This window comes from Sapajus apella, unplaced genomic scaffold (genome assembly GCF_009761245.1).
Source record: "Sapajus apella isolate SASKATOON/1434 unplaced genomic scaffold, GSC_monkey_1.0 scaffold234, whole genome shotgun sequence".
Classification (NCBI taxonomy): Eukaryota; Metazoa; Chordata; class Mammalia; order Primates; family Cebidae; genus Sapajus; species Sapajus apella.
The window spans coordinates 419,371-440,182 of NW_022437174.1; the positions used below are offsets into that span (position 1 = coordinate 419,371).

General features: G+C 61.4%; 3 protein-coding genes across 10 annotated transcripts in view; 1 reads left to right on the forward strand and 2 right to left on the reverse strand.

Moving 5' to 3' along the window:
- Positions 1-14,210, forward strand: part of PHRF1 (PHD and ring finger domains 1) — a 35,727-nt gene extending 21,517 nt beyond the window's left edge. For 3 of the 5 annotated variants that reach the window (XM_032271478.1, XM_032271480.1, XM_032271479.1), the window contains exons 9-18: positions 412-541; positions 3,986-4,113; positions 6,254-6,435; positions 6,818-6,937; positions 7,664-7,818; positions 8,364-10,997; positions 11,478-11,629; positions 11,784-12,044; positions 12,845-12,973; positions 13,876-14,210. In XM_032271478.1, coding sequence (XP_032127369.1) covers positions 412-541; positions 3,986-4,113; positions 6,254-6,435; positions 6,818-6,937; positions 7,664-7,818; positions 8,364-10,997; positions 11,478-11,629; positions 11,784-12,044; positions 12,845-12,973; positions 13,876-14,019 — 4,035 coding nt within the window. In that variant the 3' untranslated portion in view covers positions 14,020-14,210. The remainder of the gene's footprint in view (positions 1-411; positions 542-3,985; positions 4,114-6,253; positions 6,436-6,817; positions 6,938-7,663; positions 7,819-8,363; positions 10,998-11,477; positions 11,630-11,783; positions 12,045-12,844; positions 12,974-13,875) is intronic. The other 2 variants (XM_032271476.1, XM_032271477.1) reach the window with 1 other exon arrangement.
- Positions 14,211-14,671: 461 nt separating this feature from the next.
- On the reverse strand, positions 14,672-18,193 carry IRF7 (interferon regulatory factor 7). 4 transcript variants are annotated; one of them, XM_032271483.1, is made up of 11 exons: positions 17,665-18,193; positions 17,148-17,399; positions 16,901-17,063; positions 16,619-16,826; positions 16,307-16,362; positions 16,003-16,228; positions 15,780-15,860; positions 15,614-15,694; positions 15,152-15,541; positions 14,946-15,064; positions 14,672-14,873 (listed from the first exon to the last, which is right to left on the reverse strand). In XM_032271483.1, the coding sequence occupies exons 2-11, from the start codon at positions 17,165-17,167 to the stop codon at positions 14,718-14,720; spliced, it is 1,500 nt and encodes a 499-aa protein (XP_032127374.1). In that variant the 5' UTR covers positions 17,168-17,399; positions 17,665-18,193; the 3' UTR covers positions 14,672-14,717. The 4 variants fall into 4 exon arrangements, with proteins under 4 accessions (XP_032127374.1, XP_032127375.1, XP_032127373.1 ...); XM_032271484.1 differs by having other exon boundaries at positions 15,635-15,694; positions 16,307-16,365; XM_032271482.1 differs by having other exon boundaries at positions 16,307-16,365; positions 17,665-18,192.
- An 822-nt stretch (positions 18,194-19,015) lies between these two features.
- CDHR5 (cadherin related family member 5) overlaps positions 19,016-20,812 on the reverse strand; it is a 7,122-nt gene continuing 5,325 nt past the window's right edge. Inside the window, exons 13-15 of the mRNA XM_032271481.1 lie at positions 20,732-20,800; positions 20,128-20,294; positions 19,016-19,941 (exon numbers count right to left, since the gene is read on the reverse strand). Coding sequence (XP_032127372.1) covers positions 19,468-19,941; positions 20,128-20,294; positions 20,732-20,800 — 710 coding nt within the window. The 3' untranslated portion in view covers positions 19,016-19,467. The remainder of the gene's footprint in view (positions 19,942-20,127; positions 20,295-20,731; positions 20,801-20,812) is intronic.

Here is a 20,812-nt window from a genome sequence, read left to right on the forward strand (position 1 = left end):
CCGCACACCACCCGCACACCTGTCCTCCCCACCCACCCGCCACTTCCTCGTCCCTCCCGCACACCACCCGCACACCTGTGTAGGAGTGCAGCTCTCAGGACTTGCTCTGAGCTCCGCACCGTGCTCTTCTTCCTCCAAGAACTCCACCGTCCTCTGGACCTGTGCTGGCCTCCCAGAACCCTCCCGGGCCTGCTGACCTGGGCAGTCCTAGCCTTGCCCCTGTGGGAGTGCTCAGCAGCCTCTGTGGCAGGGGAGAGGAAGGTGGGGCCGGTCTGCTGCTGTGGGTGGCCAGTGGGGGTGTCGTGCTTCTCTGGCTGCCATTGTGGGCTGTGATTTGGGCTCCGTTTGGGGTCTGTGCTGGCCTGGCTGAGGCCACAAGGGCCCCTGATGGCGCCGCCCCTTTGCCTGTAGCACACACCAGGGCCCCTCGAGTCTTCCCTGCTGGACGAGGCCATCGAGGCCGTGGCGACCGGCCTGAGCACTGCCGTGTATCAGCGCCCCCTGACACCGCGCACTCCCGCCCGGCGAAAGAGGAGGACAAGTAAGCCTAGCGGGAGGCACTCTCTGCAGCCCCTCGGGGGGCCCACGCCCGGGGTCCACTCACTGCTTCCCTCGCAGCCAGGGCTGGGGGCATTTCTGTTTCTTCTTTCTGCAACTTAATCTTCTTAGCTGAAAAGAAAACATGACACGAGCCCACCAAGGCCAGGAGGTGTGGGTCTGACCTTCAAGTCTGCAACCTTGCTGCCTCTGGCGTTTGTGCCAGGGTGATGCCAGCCTTCCCAAATTGTTCCCCTCTGCTTTTTGGAAGGATTGCTTCCTAAGGTTTATGGAGGCAGTCTTGTTGTTTTTGCTGTGTGTGTCAGAATACACCCCTGAAGCCATCTGGGGCTGGGCTTCTCTGTGTGGGCAGAGTTGAGATCTGTAGTTCAGCGGCTTGTCTTGCTTCTGTCCCGCTCAGGTTTCCAGTCCTTTTCTCTGAGTTGTGTAGTTTTATCCCAGTGCTGGTTAACTTTGATGACTTGGTTAGCAGGCGTCCACTGTGAAGTTACTAATCCTCCCTTGAATTGATGGGCAGCTCCTGAGGAGAGCCGTGGAGACTGTAGGTTGTCAGATGCTCCCTGGTGCTGGTGCGCCCCGGTGGGTTTGGCCCTCGCAAGGAGCATCCTCTCTTCCCCGTGGCGGTGACCGAAGTCACTGTGGACTCATGCGCTCCCGGCTTCCTCAGGGTTTCTACTCTGTGATTAGAATTGTGATTATTGAAGCATACATACTTTTTTTTTTTGAGACAGAGTCTCTCTCTCTCTTGGGCTGGAGTGCAGGGGTGTGATCTCAGCTCACTGCAACCTCTGCCTCTGGGTTCAAGCCATCCTCCTGCCTCAGCCTCCCGAGTATCTGGGATTACAGGCATCCGCTGCCACACCTGGCTGATTTTTGAATTTTTAGTAGTGACAGGGTTTCACCATGTTGGCCAGGCTGGTCTAGAACTCCTGACCTCAGGTGATCCACCCACCTCGGCCTCCCATGGTGCTGGGATTTCAGGCAGGAGCCACCGCACTGGCCTGAAGCATGCATACTTATTAGGTAAATGCACCCACTGTAGCGTGTAGTTCTGGGTCTGCCAAATCTAACTTCCACTCCAGCCAGCACAGGCACAGTTACAGACCACGCGTCCGGCCCCACAGCAGCCCTGCGGCCATATGCATCACTGTGTCAGTTGTGCTGGTCCTGGGGCTCCGGAGGACTCGGCGTCTGTGGGTCCGCTGTGGGGGCTCCAGCTCGCTGCTCCTTTTGCTCAGTGCAGCGTTCTGGGAGTCTCCAATGGTCTGTGTCTGTGGCTGTCACTGAGAAGTATTTCATTGTATGAATATACCGTTTGTCCTGTTGGTGGGTGTTTGGGTTGATTTGAGTGTTAGGGTGTTAAGGATAAAGCCGCGGTGGCTGTCACAGCACAGTTCCTTCTGTGGGCAGACGTTCTCATTCCTATGAAGTGAAATGCAGAGGGGTGCTAATGCGTTTACGCAGAGGAGTAGAGCAGTCGGCTCATCCGGTAAATGTGCGTTTGACTCTGGAGAGAGTTGCCAGACCAAGGTCACTGCGCCAGTTTCTAATCTATTGGCAACACGGAACAGCTGCAAGGTCAAGTTCTCCAAGGTCACTGCGCCAGTTTCTAATCCGTTGGCAACACGGAAGAGCTCTGGCGATTCCCCATTCTCTCGGTAACACTCAGAACTCCTGGGTTTTATTTTGCCTACCATTGGGCATGTGGAGCACCTTGAGGGGCTGGAAGCCCTTCTGTGGACTCTGCTGGCCCTGCGTCCTGCACGTGGGGGCGCCTCGAGGGACTGGAAGCCCTTCTGTGGACTCTGCTGGCTCTGCGTCCTGCGTCCTGGCGCCCGTGCCCAGAGCCAGACGCCACTGCGCTTTGTTGCACTCTGGTGATGGGTGTTGGCGGTGGCGTGCGCCTTGTGTGGCCTTTTCTGTGCCTTGGGTACTCCTCCAGGAAGCACTTGTTCCTTTAAGTGAGGATTAGAATTCAGAGACCAAATTTAGATGGTCGGTCATTCATTGTTTCTAGGCCTGGCTTTGCCTCCTGCACCCTGTGGAGTTCAGTCTGTTCACTTTTGTGTTTGCAAGGGACCCTGGGGGTGTTCTGTCACAGGGCCACTGTTAGCAGCAGTGGCTGCCCATGTGCAGGGTTCCCAGCAGCTCGCTGACATGGTCCAGGCTTCAGGGCTGGCACTGCTCATGGCCGCTTAGATTCTCCGGGAAGCGTCTATGAGGAGAGAAGCTTGCCATCCCCCAGTGCTCGTGTGGCTGGTGGGGCGGCGGCGTAGACAGCCCTTTCCTGTGTCTACCAGTTTTAGCAGTGTGATAAACTCACAGTTTGAGCACCGTGGATGTGTTTGCATGATCTGTGCCTTGAGGGGGCATCTCTCTGTCTTCATTGGTAGCTCCCTCCCTGCTGGGCTTCCTGGGGTGTGGGGACACAGAAATACGGTGTTCCCTTTTGCTTTCCACTGTCAGTGCTTGCTGTTGTCTAATTCAGTTTTGTTTCATAATTTCTCTCTCTTTTTTTTTTTTTTTTTTTGAGACAGAGTCTCATTCTGGAGCTGGAGGGCAATGATGCGATCTTGGCTCACTGCAACCTCCATCTCCTGGGTTCAAGTGATTCTCCAGCCTCAGCCTCCCGAGTAGCTGGGATTACAGGTGCCCGCCACCACGCCTGACTAATTTTTGTATTTTCAGTAGAGACGGGGTTTCACCATGTTGGCCAGACCGGTCTCGAACTCCTGACCTCAAGGGGTCTGCCCGCCTCGGCCTCCCAAAGTGCTGGGATTACAGGCGTAAGCCGTGGCGCCCGACCCTGTTCCATAATTAGTCAGATGTTTAATGGTACATTCAGGGAAGTCAGGCTCTGTTCTTACTTAGATGCTGCTCATTTCCTTTGTCTCCCCCATAGGGACACGTTCTTTTTATTTATTTATTTTTTTGAGACAGGGTCTCACTGTTGCCCAAGCGGGAGTGTAGTGGCATGTTCTCAGCTCATTGTAACCTCTGCCTTTGAGGCCCAAGCAATTCTCATGCCTTAGCCCCCTGAGTAGCCTGTAATCCCAGCACTTTGGGAGGCTGGGGCGGGTGGATTGCTTGAGCCCAGAGACCAGCTTGGCAACATGGCTAAGCCTTCTAGCTATACAAAAATTAGCCGGGCACGGTGTTGCATGCCTGTGGTCCCAGCTACTGGGGAGGCTGAGGTGGGAGAACAGGTGAGCCCAGGAGTTTGAGGCTGCTGTGAGCTGAGATCACCTCCCTGCACTCCAGCCTGGGTGACAGAGCAAGATCCTGTCTCAAAAACAAATCGAAGCCAGTGCGTGTGGTCCCTCTGTACTGGCTCCTTGGGCTTTGTCCTCTGGGCTAGACTCACAGGAATGGGGTGGGAGGGAGGTCCCAGCACAGAGAGGCACAGGCTTCAACAACTTCTCTCTAGGAAGACGGAGGAAAGTGCCGGGAAGAAGGAAAACCCCGTCCAGGCCGTCTGCAAAAGGTAAAGGCTCAGCGACGAGGTCTAAGAAACGCCAGCATCGAGTGAAGAAAAGAAAAGGGACGAGGGTGAAGGTGAGAACTGGGCAGCAGTGCCCAGCCCCCGCCAGCCGCGGCGCCTGCGTGTGGTTTCCGAGCAGGGCTCATCCGCCTCACTTCGTTTCTGTGTTTACTCAGCGATTTGCTGATGGAAACGAACATTCCTGTAGCACAGACTGAAGTGGGGTTGAGGCCAGCTGGTTCCTAAGGCATGTTGAGCTGGGCACACTGAGGGGTGTGCCCCCAGGAACCCTCCTGCAGCCATCAGCTGGTCAGGGAGCCAGGCGTGAGCCCAGCTGGTGCAAGGTCCTCTGGCAGAAGCCCCCTGGAGTGGAGCAGCTGCAGGTTTCAGGCAGGCCTGCCCAGCTGGCTCTGAGGAGTGACACATGTCTGACAGGCCCCGTCCGCCTCCTCTGACCCACCCTCACTGGGCCCTAGGAGCGGCCTCCTTGGTACATGTCGTGGCTTTTGGTGTTTTGGGGTTTTTCATCCAAAATCCTGGACCAGGTATTTATGAATATGTATGTTTAGTTGCTCCCTAGTAACTGTCCATGTTTACAGGGTGGAGGGTGATGTGTTGTTCCGTGTGCACGTGCGTGATGCCCAGCCCAGGACTAAAGTCCGTCACCTCGTCCACTCACAGACTGCACACTTAACATTTTAATGTATAAAAACCTGAATTGCAGAAATTGTTCAGCTGTTTGCTGAATCTTTTTGTTTTGTTTTTTGAGACAGGGTATCACTCTGTGGCCCAGGCTGAAGTGCAATGGCGTGACCCTGGTTCACTGCAGCCTCCACCTCCCCAGGCTTAGGTGATCCCTCACCTCAGCTTCCTGAGTAGCTAGGACTACAGGCGCGCTCCACTGCAGCCAGTTAATTTTTGAATTTTTAGTAGAGGCGGGGTTTCACCATCTTGACCAGGATGGTCCTCAATCTCTTGACCTCATAATCCATTCACCTCGGCCTCTTAAAGTGCTGGGATTACAGGTGTGAGCACCAAGTCTGCTGCGTCTTTATATGAATTTATACTCAAGATCGTTATTCATTTTCTACTGAATAAACTTATATAACACACATTTGTGTAAAACCACATTTTAGGGGTGTTTTTGGTTGGTTGGTTGTTTTGAGATGGAGTTTCTCTCTTGTTGCCCAGGCTAGAGTGCAATGGCACGATCTTGGCTCACTGCAACCTCCGCCTCCCAGGTTCAAGTGATCCTTTTTTTGAGATGGAGCCTCGCTCTGTTGCCAGGCTGAAGTGTGGTGGCGCAATCTGGGCTCACTGCAACCTCCACCTCCTGGGTCCACCTCTCCGCCTCTTGAGTAGCTGGGACTACAGGCACCCCACCACCATGCCCAGCTAATGTTTTAGTAGAGATGGGATTTCACCATGTTGTCCAGGATGATCTCAGTCTCCTGACTTCGTGATCCACCTGCCTTGGCCTCCCAAAGTGCTGGGATTACAGGTGTGAGCCACCGTGCCCTGCCTCAGGCAATTCTTTTGCCTCAGCCTCCCAAGTAGCTGGGATTACAGTCATTCGCCACCATGCCTGGCTAATTTTGTATTTTTAGTAGAGATGGGGGTTTGCCATGTTGGCCAGGCTGGTCTTGAGCTGGCCTCAAATGATTTGTCTTCCTCGGCCTCCCAGAGTACTGGGATTACAGGTGTGAGCCAGCGTGCCCTAGTTTCAAGGGGTTTTACTGTCAGTCATCATTGAGTTTTTTGTTTCCCTCTTTGTGAGTTTTCACTGAATGTCTGTTTGTGAAGTTGGTCCGCGGTGGACCTGTGCAGTGTTGGGTCTGCCTGTGGTCGTGATGAGTGTGTGCGAAGCCGGTCCGCGGTGGGTGTGTGCGGGGTTGGGTCTGCTTGTGGTCGTGATGAGTGTGTGCGGTGTTGGGTCTGCTTGTGGTCGTGATGAGTGTGTGCGGCGTTGGGTCTGCTTGTGGTCGTGATGAGTGTGTGCGGCGTTGGGTCTGCTTGTGGTGGTCGTGATCGGTGTGTGCGGCGTTGGGTCTGCTTGTGGTGCTCGTGATCGGTGTGCGTGAAGCCCGTTGGCTTTGCCCTAATGCTCACCCTCCCTCACGTATGCTGTTGCTGATGAAGCCTTGGCGTTTGTAGAGCCTTCGTAGATGTCGTTCCTGCTTGTCCGTTAATCTTGTTCTTTGTTATTGGATTCAGAGTGAAGTCACCACTCGTTCCCGAATTGCGCGGACACTGGGCCTAGGCAGGCCTGTTCACAGCACCTGCATTCCGTCAGTGTTCAAGCCGGTGGAACCCTCCCTGGGGCTGCTGCGAGCGGACATTGGAGCTGCCTCTCTGTCTCTATTTGGAGACCCCTATGAGCTGGACCCCTTCGACAGGTGACCGAATGGGTGATGGTCCTGTATGGGCACCTGCTCCTCTCCATGGGGGCTGTGGCCACAGGGCTCTGAGGTGCACGTGGAGGCCTCAGGGTTCATGTTTTTGAGTGAGAGTGGCCGTTCCTCCTATCACACCTGTGTGTATGGGGCCCGAGGTGCACGCGGAGGCCTTAGGGTTCGTGTCTGTGAGGGTGGCCATTCCTCCCACCGCCACACTCGGTGCAGGTGGGCCACGTGGAACTTACGGGTCTGGTGCAGGTCCTGAATCACGTGTGCCGCCATGGCCAGTGCTCGGCCACCCTCCTCAGTGCCGTCTCCCTGGGCTGAGGGTTCTGGGAGCTGGGAGTCATCTGTTCCCTTTGGCCTATGTTCTTCCCTCTAGCAGTGAAGAGCTTTCTGCAAACCCCCTTTCCCCGCTGAGTGCCAAGAGACGGGCGCTGTCCCGGTCGGCCCTGCAGTCCCACCAGCCTGTGGCCAGGCCTGTCTCCGTGGGGCTTTCCAGGTGTGTGAGGGCAGAGGCTTCTGGGGAGTGGGGGTGGCAGTGGGGCTGCAGCTGGGGGCTCCAGGGTGTGGCCATGACAGCCTGGGTCTCTGTGGTCCTGGGTGGCCTCAGCACCTCCCCTCAGCCGTCACACTCGTCACGGAGCTCTGGCCTAAGGCAGGGCTCAGCCCGTCCTGCATGGAGGCCACGGCCCGTGAGCATGGACTGGAGGCCACGGCCTGCCCGCGAGCATGGACGGGAGTTGCTGCAGCTCCACAAGGTGGCCCCTCTGCCCCCACCCCGGCCTGAGAGCCACCAGCACAGGGACCCCATCTCACGCAGGAGCAGGGGCCCTGTTGAGTAAGGCTATCATCAGAGGTCATCTCTTGGCCAATTCTGTTTTGGCACAAGAAAAAAATTAACCCAAACCAACAAAACAGGTAAAGATGCTTGTCTGCCCCCTCCCGCCTGATGGTGGAGTGTGGCCAAGGCATCAGAGGTGACTTCTCCCAGAAACACCTGGTTTCCCTGGAGGCAAGGCTGGGAGGTGGGGCTTCCTCCTTCCCTCTGGGAGGTCTGTCGGGGCACCTCTTCTCATAACAGCATCTGGAGCAGGACTGTGGGGGAGGCACAGGCCCGGTCCAGCCCCACTCGCCCCGACTCCCGCCTGCTGCAGGGCTCTGCCTGGGTACCAGCCCATGGGCTGTGAGAGGCAGTGATGGCAGGGCCTCGGGTCTATGCCCACAGGAGGCGTCTTCCTGCGGCGGTGCCGGAGCCAGACGTGGAGGAGGAGCCAGTGCCTGACTTGCTGGGCAGCATCCTGTCGGGCCAGAGTCTCCTGATGCTGGGCAGCAGTGACATCATCATCCACCGTGACGGCTCCCTCAGTGCCAAGAGGGCAGGTGAGCGCCTCCCCCAGCATGGCCGCCCACTTCTTCCTGACAGGGCCGCCCACCTGACCCCAGTGCTCGCCCCAACACGGCCATGTGCCTCCCCCTGCACAGCTGCCTCCCTCTGGGCTTCTGATCCTCAGCCTGCTCCCAAGGGCTCAGCCATTTTCTCCATTGATTTCTCTTGAGCAGTTCCCAGTTTGCCCCGAGTTCTTACTGAGCCCCACAGCTGCAGGGTATGGCCCCTAGTACCTGGGTGGTATCATTTCCTAATGGGGTACTGCCCGCCCCTGGTGAATATGTCTTAATGGGGTGCTGCCTTGCCCCTGGTGAATATCGTGTCCTAACGGCCCCAGGCACTGCACCTTGTCATCCACAGTGTGGCTGTTGAAGCAGCTCTTTCCCCAGGTGTGGAAAGGCGAGGTGTTCACCTCAACGGGCAGATGGGAGTTTAAAGTGCACGACCTCACGGAAAACCAGTTGTAATAAAATTTAAACCAGTAGCATTTAGGAAGAGTAGGTGGGAAGTGATTGCCACTGATTTTTTTGTTTTTTAGCTCCAGTTTCTTTTCAGCGAAACTCACGTGGTCTGTCCAGAGGGGAAGAAGGGTCCAAGGACTGCCTGCAGCCCAGAGCGCTGCCCTCAGGGAGCCTGGCTCAAGGCCCCTCGGGAAGCAGGCCACAGGGCTCAGGGCTCAGCTGTCAAGGCATCCCTGCCCGCACGTCGGGGGCGCCTGTGAGGCTGGACTTCTCTGCAACCCCTGGGCCGGTTCAGGCTCGGAACTTGTCAAATGGGAGTGCGCCTGGCGTAAGACACAGTCACAGCTCCCGGTTCAGCGGCACCAGCAAGCACGCTTTGCCCCTTGCTTCCGCCGCGTCTAAGAGCTCCAGCAGAGATTCTAACCCCCCGTCTCGCAGTGTGGTGCCAGGGCCTGCCCTGAAACCAGCGCCCAGAAGAGTGGACATCTCTGAGCTACCCAGGATACCAAAGATCAGAAGAGACGGCAGCGGCAGCAGACAGGCCACCGCCCCGGACCCTGGGCAGAGCATCGAGATCCCCAGCGCGTGTATCAGCCGGCTAACCGGCAGGGAGGGCACCGGGCAGCCGGGGCGAGGTGCACGGGCAGAGAGCGAGGCCAGCAGCAGGGTCCCGCGGGAGCCTGGCACGCACACAGGCAGTTCCCGGCCTCCAGCCCCCAGCTCCCATGGCAGTTTGGCCCCACTGGGATCCTCAAGAGGGAAAGGGGTTGGGTCAACCTTTGAGAGCTTCCGGATCAATATTCCTGGAAACACGGCACATTCCAGCCGACTCTCCAGCCCCGGCTTCTGTAACACGTTCCGGCCCGTGGACAACAAGGAGCAAAGGAAGGAGAACCCCTCGCCCCTCTTCTCCATCAAGAAGACAAAGCAGCTGCGGAGCGAGGTCTACGACCCCTCGGACCCCACCGGCTCTGACTCCAGCGCCCCCAGCAGCAGCCCCGAGAGGTCCGGCCCCGGCCTCCTGCCCTCTGAGATCACGAGAACCATCTCCATCAACAGCCCGAAGGTCCAGACGGTTCAGGCTGTGCGCTGCGTCACCTCCTACACAGTGGAGAGCGTCTTCGGGACGGAGCCCGAGCCCCCTCTTGGGCCATCCTCCACCGTGTCCAAGCTCCGGGGCGCGGTGACTGCCGAGGGGGCCTCTGACACGGAGCGAGAGGGGCCAGGCACAGAGGAGCCCATAGAAAGGCAGGGCCTGGCTGCCCGGGTGCGGAGGCTGTCCCCCTCAGAGCCCTGGGAGGACAACGATGGAGCGTCTTGCAGCACCTTCTTTGGCTCTGAGGAGCGGACGGTGACCTGTGTGACAGTCCTGGAGCCGGAAGCCCCGCCCAGCCCGGACGTGCCGCAGGCAGCCACCCACCGGGTCGTGGAGCTCAGGCCCCCTTCCCGGTCCCGCTCCACGTCCAGCTCCCGAAGCAGGAAGAAGGCCAAGAGGAAGAGGGCATCCAGGGAGCACCGGCGGACACGCTCCAGGACACGCTCCGGATCCAGGGACAGGAGCTCGAGGTCAGGGTCGCCGTCGGTGGGCGAGGAGCGCCTCAGGAGGCAGCGGTCCAAGGCCAAGAGCCGTCGGTCCTCCAGCGACCGCTCCAGCAGCCGAGAGCGAGCCAAGAGGAAGAAAGCCAAGGACAGGGGCCGGGAGCACAGGCGGGCCCCCTGGGGCCGCAGCCGGAGGACGTCCCGGTCACGCTCGGGGAGCCCGGGCAGCTCTTCCTACGAGCACTATGAGGGCAGGAAGAAGAAGACGCGGAGATCAGGGTCCAGACCTCGGGGAAGGGAGTGCTCCCCCCCCAGCAGCCTGGAGAGGGTCCGCAGGCACAAGCACCAGCGGGAGCGCAGCCGCGAGCGGCTGGACCGGAAGGAGACTGCGGTGCGGCCCCGAGACTGGAGGAAGCGGAGGTCCCGGTCGCCAAGCTCAGAGCACAGGGCGCGGGAGCACAGGCGGCCACGGTCCCACGAGAAGCTGCCCCGCAGCCGCTCCCGGTCCCCAGAGAGGAAGGGAGCTGTGAGGGAGGCGTCCCCATCGCCCCTTCCACAGGGGGAGCCGGTGCGGGAAGACCTCCCAGCCAGGTCGCCAGCCTTGGTGGAAGCTCTTATCTCACCGGAGGTGGCTGTGGCCGACCAGGTCCCCCTGCAGGTCCCCGCTGTCCTGGAGGTGGTGGCTGAGTGCACGCCTGACGATCTGGATTATGGCGACTCCGTGGAGGCGGGACATGTCTTTGACGATTTCTCAGATGAAGCTGTTTTCATGCAGCTCGATGACATGAGCTCACCACCTTCTCCCGAAAGCACAGACTCTTCCCCGGAGCGCGACCTCCCTCCGAAGCCTGCGTTGCCCGCAGCCAGCCTGGCCGCCATCCAGAGGGAGGTGTCGCTGATGCACGATGAAGACGCTTCACAGCCCCCACCCCTGGCAGAGGACCACCAGGAGCTGCGTGTCGCTGAGAAGACCGAGGCGCCCAGTTCCCTGGGTGTGGCGCCTGTGGGGAAGGAGGACGGCCCTACCATGAGTGGGAGGGTGCAGGAAGCGGCCAGGCCTGAGGAGGTGGTTTCGCAGACGCCCCTCCTGCGGACCAGAGCCCTGGTGAAGCGGGTCACCTGGAACCTGCAGGAGTCGGAGAGCAGCATCCCTGTTGAGGACAGAGTTCCCCGTGAGTAGGGCCCCGGCCCCCACTGAGGACAGCCCCCAGAGAATCGGGCCCCGAACCCCAATGAGGACAGGCCCCAGTGAGTAGGGTTAGGACCCCGGCCCCTGTCCAGGACTGAGCCCCTGGTGTGTAGGGTGTAGGGGCCTGGCCCCTGTCCAGGATAGGCCCCTGGTGACTCCGAGCCCTGCAGAGGACAGGGCCTCTGGGTGAATAGGGCCCTGACCGCCACAAGGGAGCTTCTGAGGCCAGGGAAGAGTGGGATGAGGGGGCAGGGTCTCCCTGCAGGTGGGCCGAGCAGGTCGTGGTAGGGGGGTCGGGCTAGGAGCTGGCATATGTCTCCCCTCCCCTGGCTGCTGGGGGTGGATCTGAGGGCTGCTCTGTGGTCCTTGTTCCTGGTGCTTTTCTGGATTTTTCCAGCTGTGAGCAGCATCCTGGGCATGGGTGGGCACAAAGCACCCACCTCCCTGTCTGTCGGGTCCCCAGGGGCACCACTTCACAGGCCTCAGAAGCCCCGAGAAGGAGCCTGGGATGTGGAGGATGTGGCCCCCACAGGGATCAGGCAGGTGTTCTCCGAGCCACCCCCTCCTGGTCATGTGCTTCCGGAGCCTGGGTTTCCAGACACAGACCCCTCTCAGGTGGGTGCCTGGGCTGGAGGGCTGTGGGCTGTGGGCAGTAGCCTGGCACCCATGCCACACATGCTACACCAGGCTGGGGCTGAGGCCTCATGGCTCCTGGGCACAGGGCTGCCAGTTGTAAGGCCCTGTGCTCAGTGGGGCATGTCCTTCCCAGGTTTACAGCCCCAGCCTGCCTCCGGCCCTGGCCCAGCCCTCAAGCATGCCACCCTGTGCGCTGGTCAGCCAGCCCACAGTCCAGTTCATCCTGCAGGGGAGCCTGCCCCTGGTGGGCTGTGGGACAGCACAGACCCTGGCCCCAGTGCCCACTGCCCTGACCCTAGCCTCAGAGCCAGGCGGCCAAGCCACTGCAGCCAGCAACTCGGAGGAGAAGGCCCCCACTCCTAGGCTAGCTGCAGAGAAAACCAAGAAGGAGGAGGTGAGTCCTGCCTCTTCCCCTTCCCCCATGTTCCCGTCTTGTTTTGAAACTAAAGTTGTTGGCCGGGCCTGGTGACTCAAGCCTGTAATCCCAGCACTTTGGGAAGCTGAGGCAGGCAGATCACCTGAGGTCAGGAGTTGGAGACCAGACTAACCAACATAGAGAAACCTCATGTCTACTAAAAAATAATGTAAAAGTTAGCCGGGGCCGGGCGCGGTGGCTCAAGCCTGTAATCCCAGCACTGTGGGAGGCCGAGGCGGGTGGATCACAAGGTCAAGAGATCGAGACCATCCTGGTCAACATGGTGAAACCCCGTCTCTACTAAAAATACAAAAAATTAGCTGGGCATGGTGGTGCGTGCCTGTAATCCCAGCGACTCAGGAGGCTGGGGCAGGAGAATTGCCTGAACCCGGGAGGCGGAGGTTGCGGTGAGCCGAGATCGCGCCATTGCACTCCAGCCTGGGTAACAAGAGCGAAACTCCGTCTCAAAAAAAAAGTTAGCCGGGTGTGGTGGCGGGTACCTGTGATCCCAGCTACTCGGGAGGCTGAGGCAGGAGAATCACCTGCACCCAGGAGGTGGAGGCTGCAGTGAGACATTTGCGCCACTGCACTCCAGCCTGGGCGACAGCATGACTCCGTCTCAAAAAGCTGAGGGGCGGAAGCCGGTCCTTGTGCCTCTGAACCGCGTGTCCAGAACCACAGTGCCTGTGGCCAGAGGGACCCCAGGCCCCTGCCCAGCCACGTCCAGCATGACGCACGTGCCCCCGTAGTGCGTGGCGTGACGCGCGTGCCCTCTCTAGTACATGAAGAAGCTGCAGGTGCAGGAGCGCGCAGTGGAGGAGGTGAAGCTGGCCATCAAGCCGTTCTACCAGAAGAGGGAGGTCACCAAGGAGGAATACAAGGACATCCTACGCAAGGCTGTGCAGAAGGTGGGCTGTGCACACGTGTGTGCGTGTGGGAGCTCTGGGTCCCGGGGGCTGTGCACACGTGTGTGTGCCTGTGGGAGCTCTGGGTCCCGGGCAGCACGTTGCTGCCGTGTGGCAGGTCGGTACTGTCTCATCGACACGGACTTTGGGGTGAAACCGAGTGCGGGCCTGAGGCCAGCCAACCAGGTCAGGGGTCTGCGTTGCCACATCCTGGCTGCAGGCCTGGGGCTGCCCCGGCAGATGCTTAGGGAAGAGGTGCTTCGGTGCCTGCAAGGCACATGCGGGTATGTTCTCAGATATTTAAAATACCAAGGCCGGGCGCAGTGTCTCACGCCTGTCCTCCCAGTACTTTGGGAGGCCAAGGTGGGCAGATCACCTGAGGTCAGGAGTAAGTCTGGCCAATGTGGTGAAATCCTGTTTCTACTAAAAATAAAAAAAATTAGCACATGCCTGTAATCCCAGCTACTCAGGAGGCCAAGGCAGGAGAATTGCTTGAACCCAGAAGGTGGAGGTTGCAGTGAGCTGAGATGGCGCCACTGCACTCCAGCCTGGGTGACAAAGCAAGACTCCAGCTCAAAAAAATAAAGTTGCCCAGCCCACCTTCAGCTTACAGATCGGAGAACAAGACTCCCAGAGGTGAGCAGGTACCTGGTGATGGGTCTCACACCCACGGTCTCTGAGCTCAGGCTCATGCTTCCCCCGACACTGCGGGACCCTCAGTGGCCCTGTGATGTGGCAGAGCAAGCAGGATGGGGGTCTCACGTGAGTAGGGCGGCCCCTACTGCCATCTGTATTCGTGCCAGCACCCAGGGCCTGCTCCTGTGTAGGGCAGGTGAGGTACCCCGGCTGTGGCCCAGAACCTCTGGATTGGAAAGGACGTTGGGTGATGGGCTCTCTCTCTCCAGATCTGCCACAGCAAGAGTGGGGAGATCAACCCCGTGAAGGTGGCCAACCTGGTGAAGGCCTACGTGGACAAGTACCGGCACATGCGCAAGCACAAGAAGGCGGAGTCTGGTGAGGAGCCGCCCACCCAGGGCGCCGAGGGCTGAGGCCGTGCCCCGGGAGCTCTGTTGGGAGTGGTAGAAAACGGGGGGCACCAGCACACCTGCCCTCGGGTTCCTTTGGTGACACCTGGTCCGTGTGCCTGTCTCCCTCACAGTTGAAAACTGGACACTTTTGTATGTATATTATAGATACACTGTTTCCATTCTAATTTATCAAAAATGGATTATCTTTAGAAGTTTCTTGATTGACTTAATACTTAGAAGGTAAAGCACTTGGTGACTGGGAGAGGCTCCGGCTGGGGTGGGGGCGTCCGTGGTAAAGCAGCTGCGTGTGCACCTGTCTCTGGGTTAGGAATGTCTTGACTCTCTCTTTAGCCACGCTGTGCTCCTGTAAATAGTTGCTCTACTTTGCAGTCGGCACAGCTGCCTCCCAGAGGCCAGGGGCAGCACTGGCGGCCCTGAGGCCTGACGATGGGAGTCGGGTGTGGGAGATGCTGCCCCTCCCCTCTACACAGCTGGCAAGGGCCACCTGCCTGTCAAGGACCCTGTTCTTTGAGTCAGTTATTGCCTGTAATGTAATGTGTGTGGTGAAGACAGAAGTGAGTTGGTGTGCAGGGAGGCTGTGGAGGTCCCTCCCTCCCTGGGCCCCACCCATATCCAGCCTGGACCTGATTCCCCGCCAGCCAAGACACCAGAGCATGTTCTGGGGCTCCTTTTATTAGACTGGGTGGCCACGGCCAGCTCTAGGCAGGCTGCTCCAGCTCCATAAGGAAGCCGTCGATGACATCGTAGAGGCTGTTGGCGCTGGACAGGCAGAGGCTGAGGCTGCTGCTGTCCAGCGAAGACACCCCCTCGCGCTGCGTGCCCTCCAGGTACACTCGGCACAGCCAGGGCTCCAGCTGCCGAGGGCATCAGGCGTCTGTCAGTGGGCCTGGACACATGGCCGCCCCTCCCCGAGGCTCTGGTCTCACCTTCACCAGGACCAGGCTCTTCTCCTTGGGTCTCCCAGCTGACAAGTCCTGGCCGAAGCCCAGGTAGATGGTGCAGTGTGGGGAGCTGCAGCGGCGCCGTGCCCGGAATTCCACCAGCTCTGCAGAAGGAGGCTCTGCTGAGTACCTGGAGGCAGCTGCTCCCCAGGATCCCTGGAGACAGCACCCCAGGCAGGGGCCCCACTGACCTTGGAAGAAGACTCTGAAGTCAAAGATGGGGGTGTCGAAGTTGCGAGGCAGCAGACAGGCTGGGGTGGAGGGGCTGGCGGAGCCTGGGGGGCCGCCTACCTCCCAGTATACCTTGCACTTGCCCATGCGTCGCGCCCACAGCTGCGGCCCCCGGAGTTCCAGCTGCAGCCCCGGGGCCACGTGCCGCAGCAGCTCCTCCGTGTAGCGCAGCTGCTTCTGGTCCGGAAGCTCAGCAGGGCTGGGGAATGCCACCGGCTGGGGGTCTGTGGCCCAGATGGCTGGGCCTGGGGGGCCGTACAGGAACACACAGCTCGGGCGCCCCACCACCTGCTGCAGCACCATGCGGCCCTTGTAGGTGATGGTCACGTCCAGCACCCCTGGGCTGGGTTCTGCATGGAGACCAAGCTGTGAGTAGTGGGCGTGGGTGGGGACAGGCTGACCCCTTCCCAGGGTGCACTCACCTTCCACCACAGTGCAGGCACCTGGGGAATGGGCCACGTATGGCCCTGCCGGGGGCAGGGGCTCTGGGGCTGTGGCCTCGCCTATATCCAGAAGGAAATCTTGTGCTGGCACCTCATCCCCACCCCCTCCCTGTGCCCCAGGCCCCCCAACCCCTACCCCTCTCACCTGCCGTTAGGGCTGGAGGCTGGGGCCTGGGGGTCGCCTCTGCTGCCCATGTGTACAGCTCCTCAGCAGGGAGCCCTGGGTCTGAGGAGGGAGGAGGACAGTGGGAATGGGGGTCCCTTCCTGTTCTTCAGCTCCCCACTCCCCCTTCTCAAGCGGCTGTCCAGGGACACTGGCCCCTCCCATTCTCCCTGGGGCTCCACCCTCTCCTTGGCACTGCTCACACCTCCAGCACAGCCCCCAGTCGGGGAAAGCGCGTTCAGTCCCTCTCCAGGAGCCTCGGCTGGGCCTGGATCTGCCCCCCATGACGCTGTCAGCAGATGGCCCCCCAGGCAGCTCTGCAACACTGCCTGAAGCAGGAGGTCCTGCTGGTCCCCGGCTGGGGCAGGGAGGAGGCTTGGGGCTTGGAGTTCAGCATCTCCTTGTGCTAGGAATGGCCCTGGGGGCCCAGCCTGCGGGGAAAAGTCAGACTCAGCGTTGCGCGGCTCCCTGACCTGGGCGCGAGGAGAGGCAGGCAGAGAGGAGACTACCTGGGAGGGAGGGGCGGCCAGGGGGGCCTCTGCCTGCGTCCGGTCCGTGCCTGGGCCTTCTGAGGGAGGAGGGGGCAGGGGTTAGGCCCCGAGACCAAAGTGAGAGACACAGCCGGAGCCCGGAGCAGCCCTCACCAGCTTCCCGGCTGTGAACCCTTAGGGCTGCGGCCTGAGGAGGGGAGGCTCCCGGTCTCCTGGGGCTGCTGGCAGCCCCTCCCAGAGCAGCTTCTAAAACTGCACATCTGACCGGGAATGTGCCCCCTTCCCTACTTGGGATGAATGCCAGCGCCCTGGGCAGCCAGCGTCGCTGACCTCGGCAGCCCAGCTCCTGGCTGAGCGTGTACACCTTGTGGGGGTCCGCGGGGTCCCCTGAGTTGTCTTGCAGCATCACGAAGCGACGCGTGCTGTGCAGGGCGCAGCGGAAGTTGGTTTTCCAGCCGGCGCGCTCCGCAGCCTCGCAGGGCGGCTGGTCACCTCCGCTGCTGCCAGGCGGCCACCTGCCGCGGGCCACGGCCCAGGCCTGGAGAGGGGACAGAGGACGTGGGCCCGGCCCGGAGTCCTGGGTGCGCCCTCCCATCCGGGGCGGGGTCCCACCTTGAAGATGCGCGCGTCCGCCTCGCTCAGGTCCTTGCGCCCGAAGTGCTTCCAGGGCACGCGGAAGCGGGTGCGAGCCTCGTCCAGCCACCGCAGCCCCTCGTAGCGGCCGCTGCTGACCTCCCCAAGGAGCCACTCTCCGAACAGCACGCGTGGGGCCGTCCTGTGGGTGCCGGGCCGCGGGGAGTCAGGGCGGGCAGCGGGGCGCCCCGGACGGGCGCCTGGAGAGGGTGGGCGGGGCTCTCACCTCTCCGAAGCCCAGGCCATCGCTCCCTCGGCGGTCGGGTGTTCAACGGGAGGGTGACGCTCCAGTCGCTGCAGAAGGCAGGCCGCGTGGCCCGGTGTCACGGGGTTGGGGTCACAGGTGTGGACCGAGGGCTGGTGTGGCTCTCCCGGCAGAGGGGCTACAGGTGTGACTGCAGGTGTGGCCGGCGCGCACACATGAAGTCGCAGGCGAGAGGCCAGCGTCCAGGCCAGGCCGGCGGGTGCAGGCCGGGCCCTGCGGGGACGGGAAGGGCTGCGTCGGGGGCGGGCCAAGCTCCCGGGAAAGCGAAACCTAAACGGCGGGCGGCGCTTTCCCTCCCTCCCCGACCCACCCCCGTCCGGGTCTCACTCCGCGGAACCCGGCCTCCGAGTCTCTCCCCGCCCGACCCTCGTCCCTCGGGCTCCCCCAGCCCGGGACTCTTCCCCCTCGGGGGTCACGCAGCCCCCGCGGAGGCTGTTGCTCCCGGGTCCGCACCGCGTGGGCCCGGGGTCCCGAGTACCTGGTGCCAGAGCCGCTGGGACGGGAAGTTTCGTGTCGCGGGGAAGCGGGAGCCCGGCGTTTTTATGGGGGCCGGGCCGGGCCGGGGGCGGGGCCCGAGAGGCTGCAGGTGCTGCCGAAGAGGTCACGTGGCCGGGCGGGTGTTTCCGGGAAGAGCGCGCGGCCTGTTCCTGTTTTCGGAGGCGGCCCGCGGACCCCGCCCCGGGCAGCGCGGAGGGCGGAGCGGCGGGGGCGGACAGCGGTGGCTCTGCCTGCCCGCGTGGCTCAGCCCTGCAGGGTCCAGCAGCTCCTCCTCTGGGAAGCAGCCCCTACGCGCCTGGGGCGGGGGGTGGAGGACACAGTGGGATAAGCTGGGGACCCCACGTATAAGGGAAACGTGACCCCAGGCAAAATCAGGTCCTTTTTGCGCTTTGAGAAGTGGGTAATGGGTGGGGCCGGGCACCGTGTCTCATGCCTGTCATCCCAGCACCTTGGGAGCCCAGGGTCACCGGTCACTTGAGGTCAGGAGTTGGAGACCAGCCTGGCCAACACAGCGAAACCCAGCCTCTACTAAAACTACAAGAACTAGCCGGGCGTGGTGGCACGGGCCTCTAGTCCCAACTCCTTGGGAATCACTTGAGCCTAGGAAGTCGAGGCTGCAGTGAGCCCAGATCAGCGGACTGCGCTCCAGCCCCGGCGACCCAGCGAGACCAAGTCTCAAAAGGGAAGTGGGTAATGGAGGTGGATGTGCCTCGAAAGAGGGGCAGTGTCGCGTTTTTTGAGTTCCTTTTTCTGTTTTGTTTTGAGACGGCTCTGCAGGGTCCAGCCTCCTCCTCTGAGCGCTCCTGTCTCAGCCTCCTGACAGCTTGGACCACAAGCTCGAGCCTCTCCGCCCAGCTCATTTTTGTATTTAGTAGAGACGGGTTTTCACCATTGGCCAGGATGGTCTCAATCTCCTAACCTCAGGTGATCAGCCCACCTCGTCCTCCCAAAGTGCTGGGATTACTTACAGGCGCAGCCACGGTGCCGGCCCCGTTTGGGTTCTTGAGATTGTTCTGCCAAGAATATCAGATACTCTCTCAATTAAAACATTTGAAAAGGAATTAGTGGTGTCTTTTCATTAGGGAAAGTGCTGATGACTCCCAAGGGACCCCTTGATAGTTCTGGGCATGGGGCTCCGGCCGTAAGAGAAGTGAGGGGGCGTGTGTCTCACCCCCACCTGCAGTCCCTCCTGCTGGGCCCCACAGACTCGCCCACCCCAGCGCGCCTCAGTCCAGGCCTCTGGAGGGGCGTTTACTGCTGCACCCCAGCCCAAGCACGAAGATTTCAGAAGGAGACTGGGACCCCCTGGCAGGTGTTTGAGACCACCAGCATCCAAGCCCATCGTCTTATTGAGGGTTTGCGTTGGCTCTTCAGCCTCCCCCAGGCAGCCTCTGTGTCGGGTCGGGAGGAGGAGGTCCCCAGTGTGGGGCGGTCGGGTGTCCCCATCTCAGGCTGTGGTTAGAGCAGGGGAAGAACTTGCCGGGCCAGCTGGCCCAAGCCTGGGGAGGGCGCAGGAACAGCAGGTGGTTTACGGGAAGTGCTGCAGCACGCTTGGGGTGGGGACAGCCTGGTTGGACTTGCCACCTCCATCTGCACACCTGGGCTCCAGCACCGAGGACCATGGGGGACCTTAGCGAGTGGGGCGCCCCCCACCCCCCACAGACCCTGGTGCCCACCCCACGCCGCCACCTGGGTTTCGGGAGCCTCGATTTATTCTGCGTTGGGTCAGGGGTGGGGGGAGCGGGACCTCCAGTGCCCGGCTGGGGCGGAGGGAGGGGCCTCGTTAGATGTAGGTGGAGTCGTTTTCGGGCGCATCGTGGAGACCCCCACCCCACGCCCCGTCCTCGCCCTCGTCCTCATCGCCGCCGCTGGAGTCGCCTGTGCCATCCACGTCCGGGGTGGGCGCGTTGAGAACAACCACGTCCGCCTCCGCCCCGATGTCCTCACCGAACCACACGGCCTTGTAGCCGCCCTCTGGCCGTCGCTCCTTGGTCAGGATGGACCTCATGGCCACGGGGCTTCCCCCGCTGTGGGCCGCTGCCGGGGACTCTGGGGCAGAGCCGGGGGCCTCGGGGCCAGGGGCCTCGGGGCTGGAGAGCGAGGGGCCGGGCGGCATGAGGCTGGGGGTCGTGGGCTCCGTGAGGATCAGCGGTGTCTCCGAGGGCTTGGGGTCGTGCGTGGGGCTGGGCACAGGTGCCCAGGTGGCCTCGTGGTCAGGTTGGAATGCCGGGTTGTCAGAGCCGAGGGGCTCAGGCTCCTGTGGGCAGGGAGGGAGGGTGTGAGCGGAGTCCCTGGGCCTCTGGGTCTCTGCAGCCCTGGCCTCTCTACACCCTCAGTCCATGCTGGACCTGGACGCCCCCCCACACCTGCCGATCTGCCCTCCCCTGGCCGGTCTTCCTCTCCTGCCCCATCCTCCTGCCCTGCCCTCTGCCCTGGGCCTCACCGGGTCTTTGCCAGAGCAGCACTTGAGCCGGGGGCCATAGTGCTTGTGGACTAGGATGGCGAGGCCGAGGACAGCCAGCAGCAGCAGCGCGCCCAGCACCCCACCCAGGGCTGCCATGTCCACCACCGAGAAGCGCTTGTCCTCCGAGGGTCGATCACCCGGCATCCCTGCCAAAAACACCATCACCCCCACTGTTGAGTGCCCAGGGCCAACCTGTGCCAGGCTCGGGATGCCTGGAAACCACCCAGGCCTAGGCCGTCTCCCAAAGCTCTGGCTCTGCTGACCCTGGCTGGAGGGGGCTGCGTGTCCCAGTGAGACCCTGAGGGCCCCGGGGAGGCCAGGCTGCTCACAGGAGGCACAGGGGCTTGCAGGGAGAGCGGCACCCGTGGGAATCGTGGGAATCGCCGATGGCAGGTCTTCCCTGCACACATCACAGCTCGCCTCACTCTGGGTGTCTGTCAGTCCTGAACAGACCCCTCTTTGGGATTTCATGGTCAGGCCAGGCCAGCCTAGTGTCGCCCCTTCCCACAGTGTGTCCCGGACCACCCAGCGTCCTGAGTCGGGGAGTGAAGGGCGACTCCTTGGCAAACGGAGTGGGTGTTACCTGAGGACGCAGTGCTCCTGCTGACCCCGGGGGTCATCGGCTGAGAGGTTCCTGGGTCTGGGGTCTGTGCTGTGTCCCCAC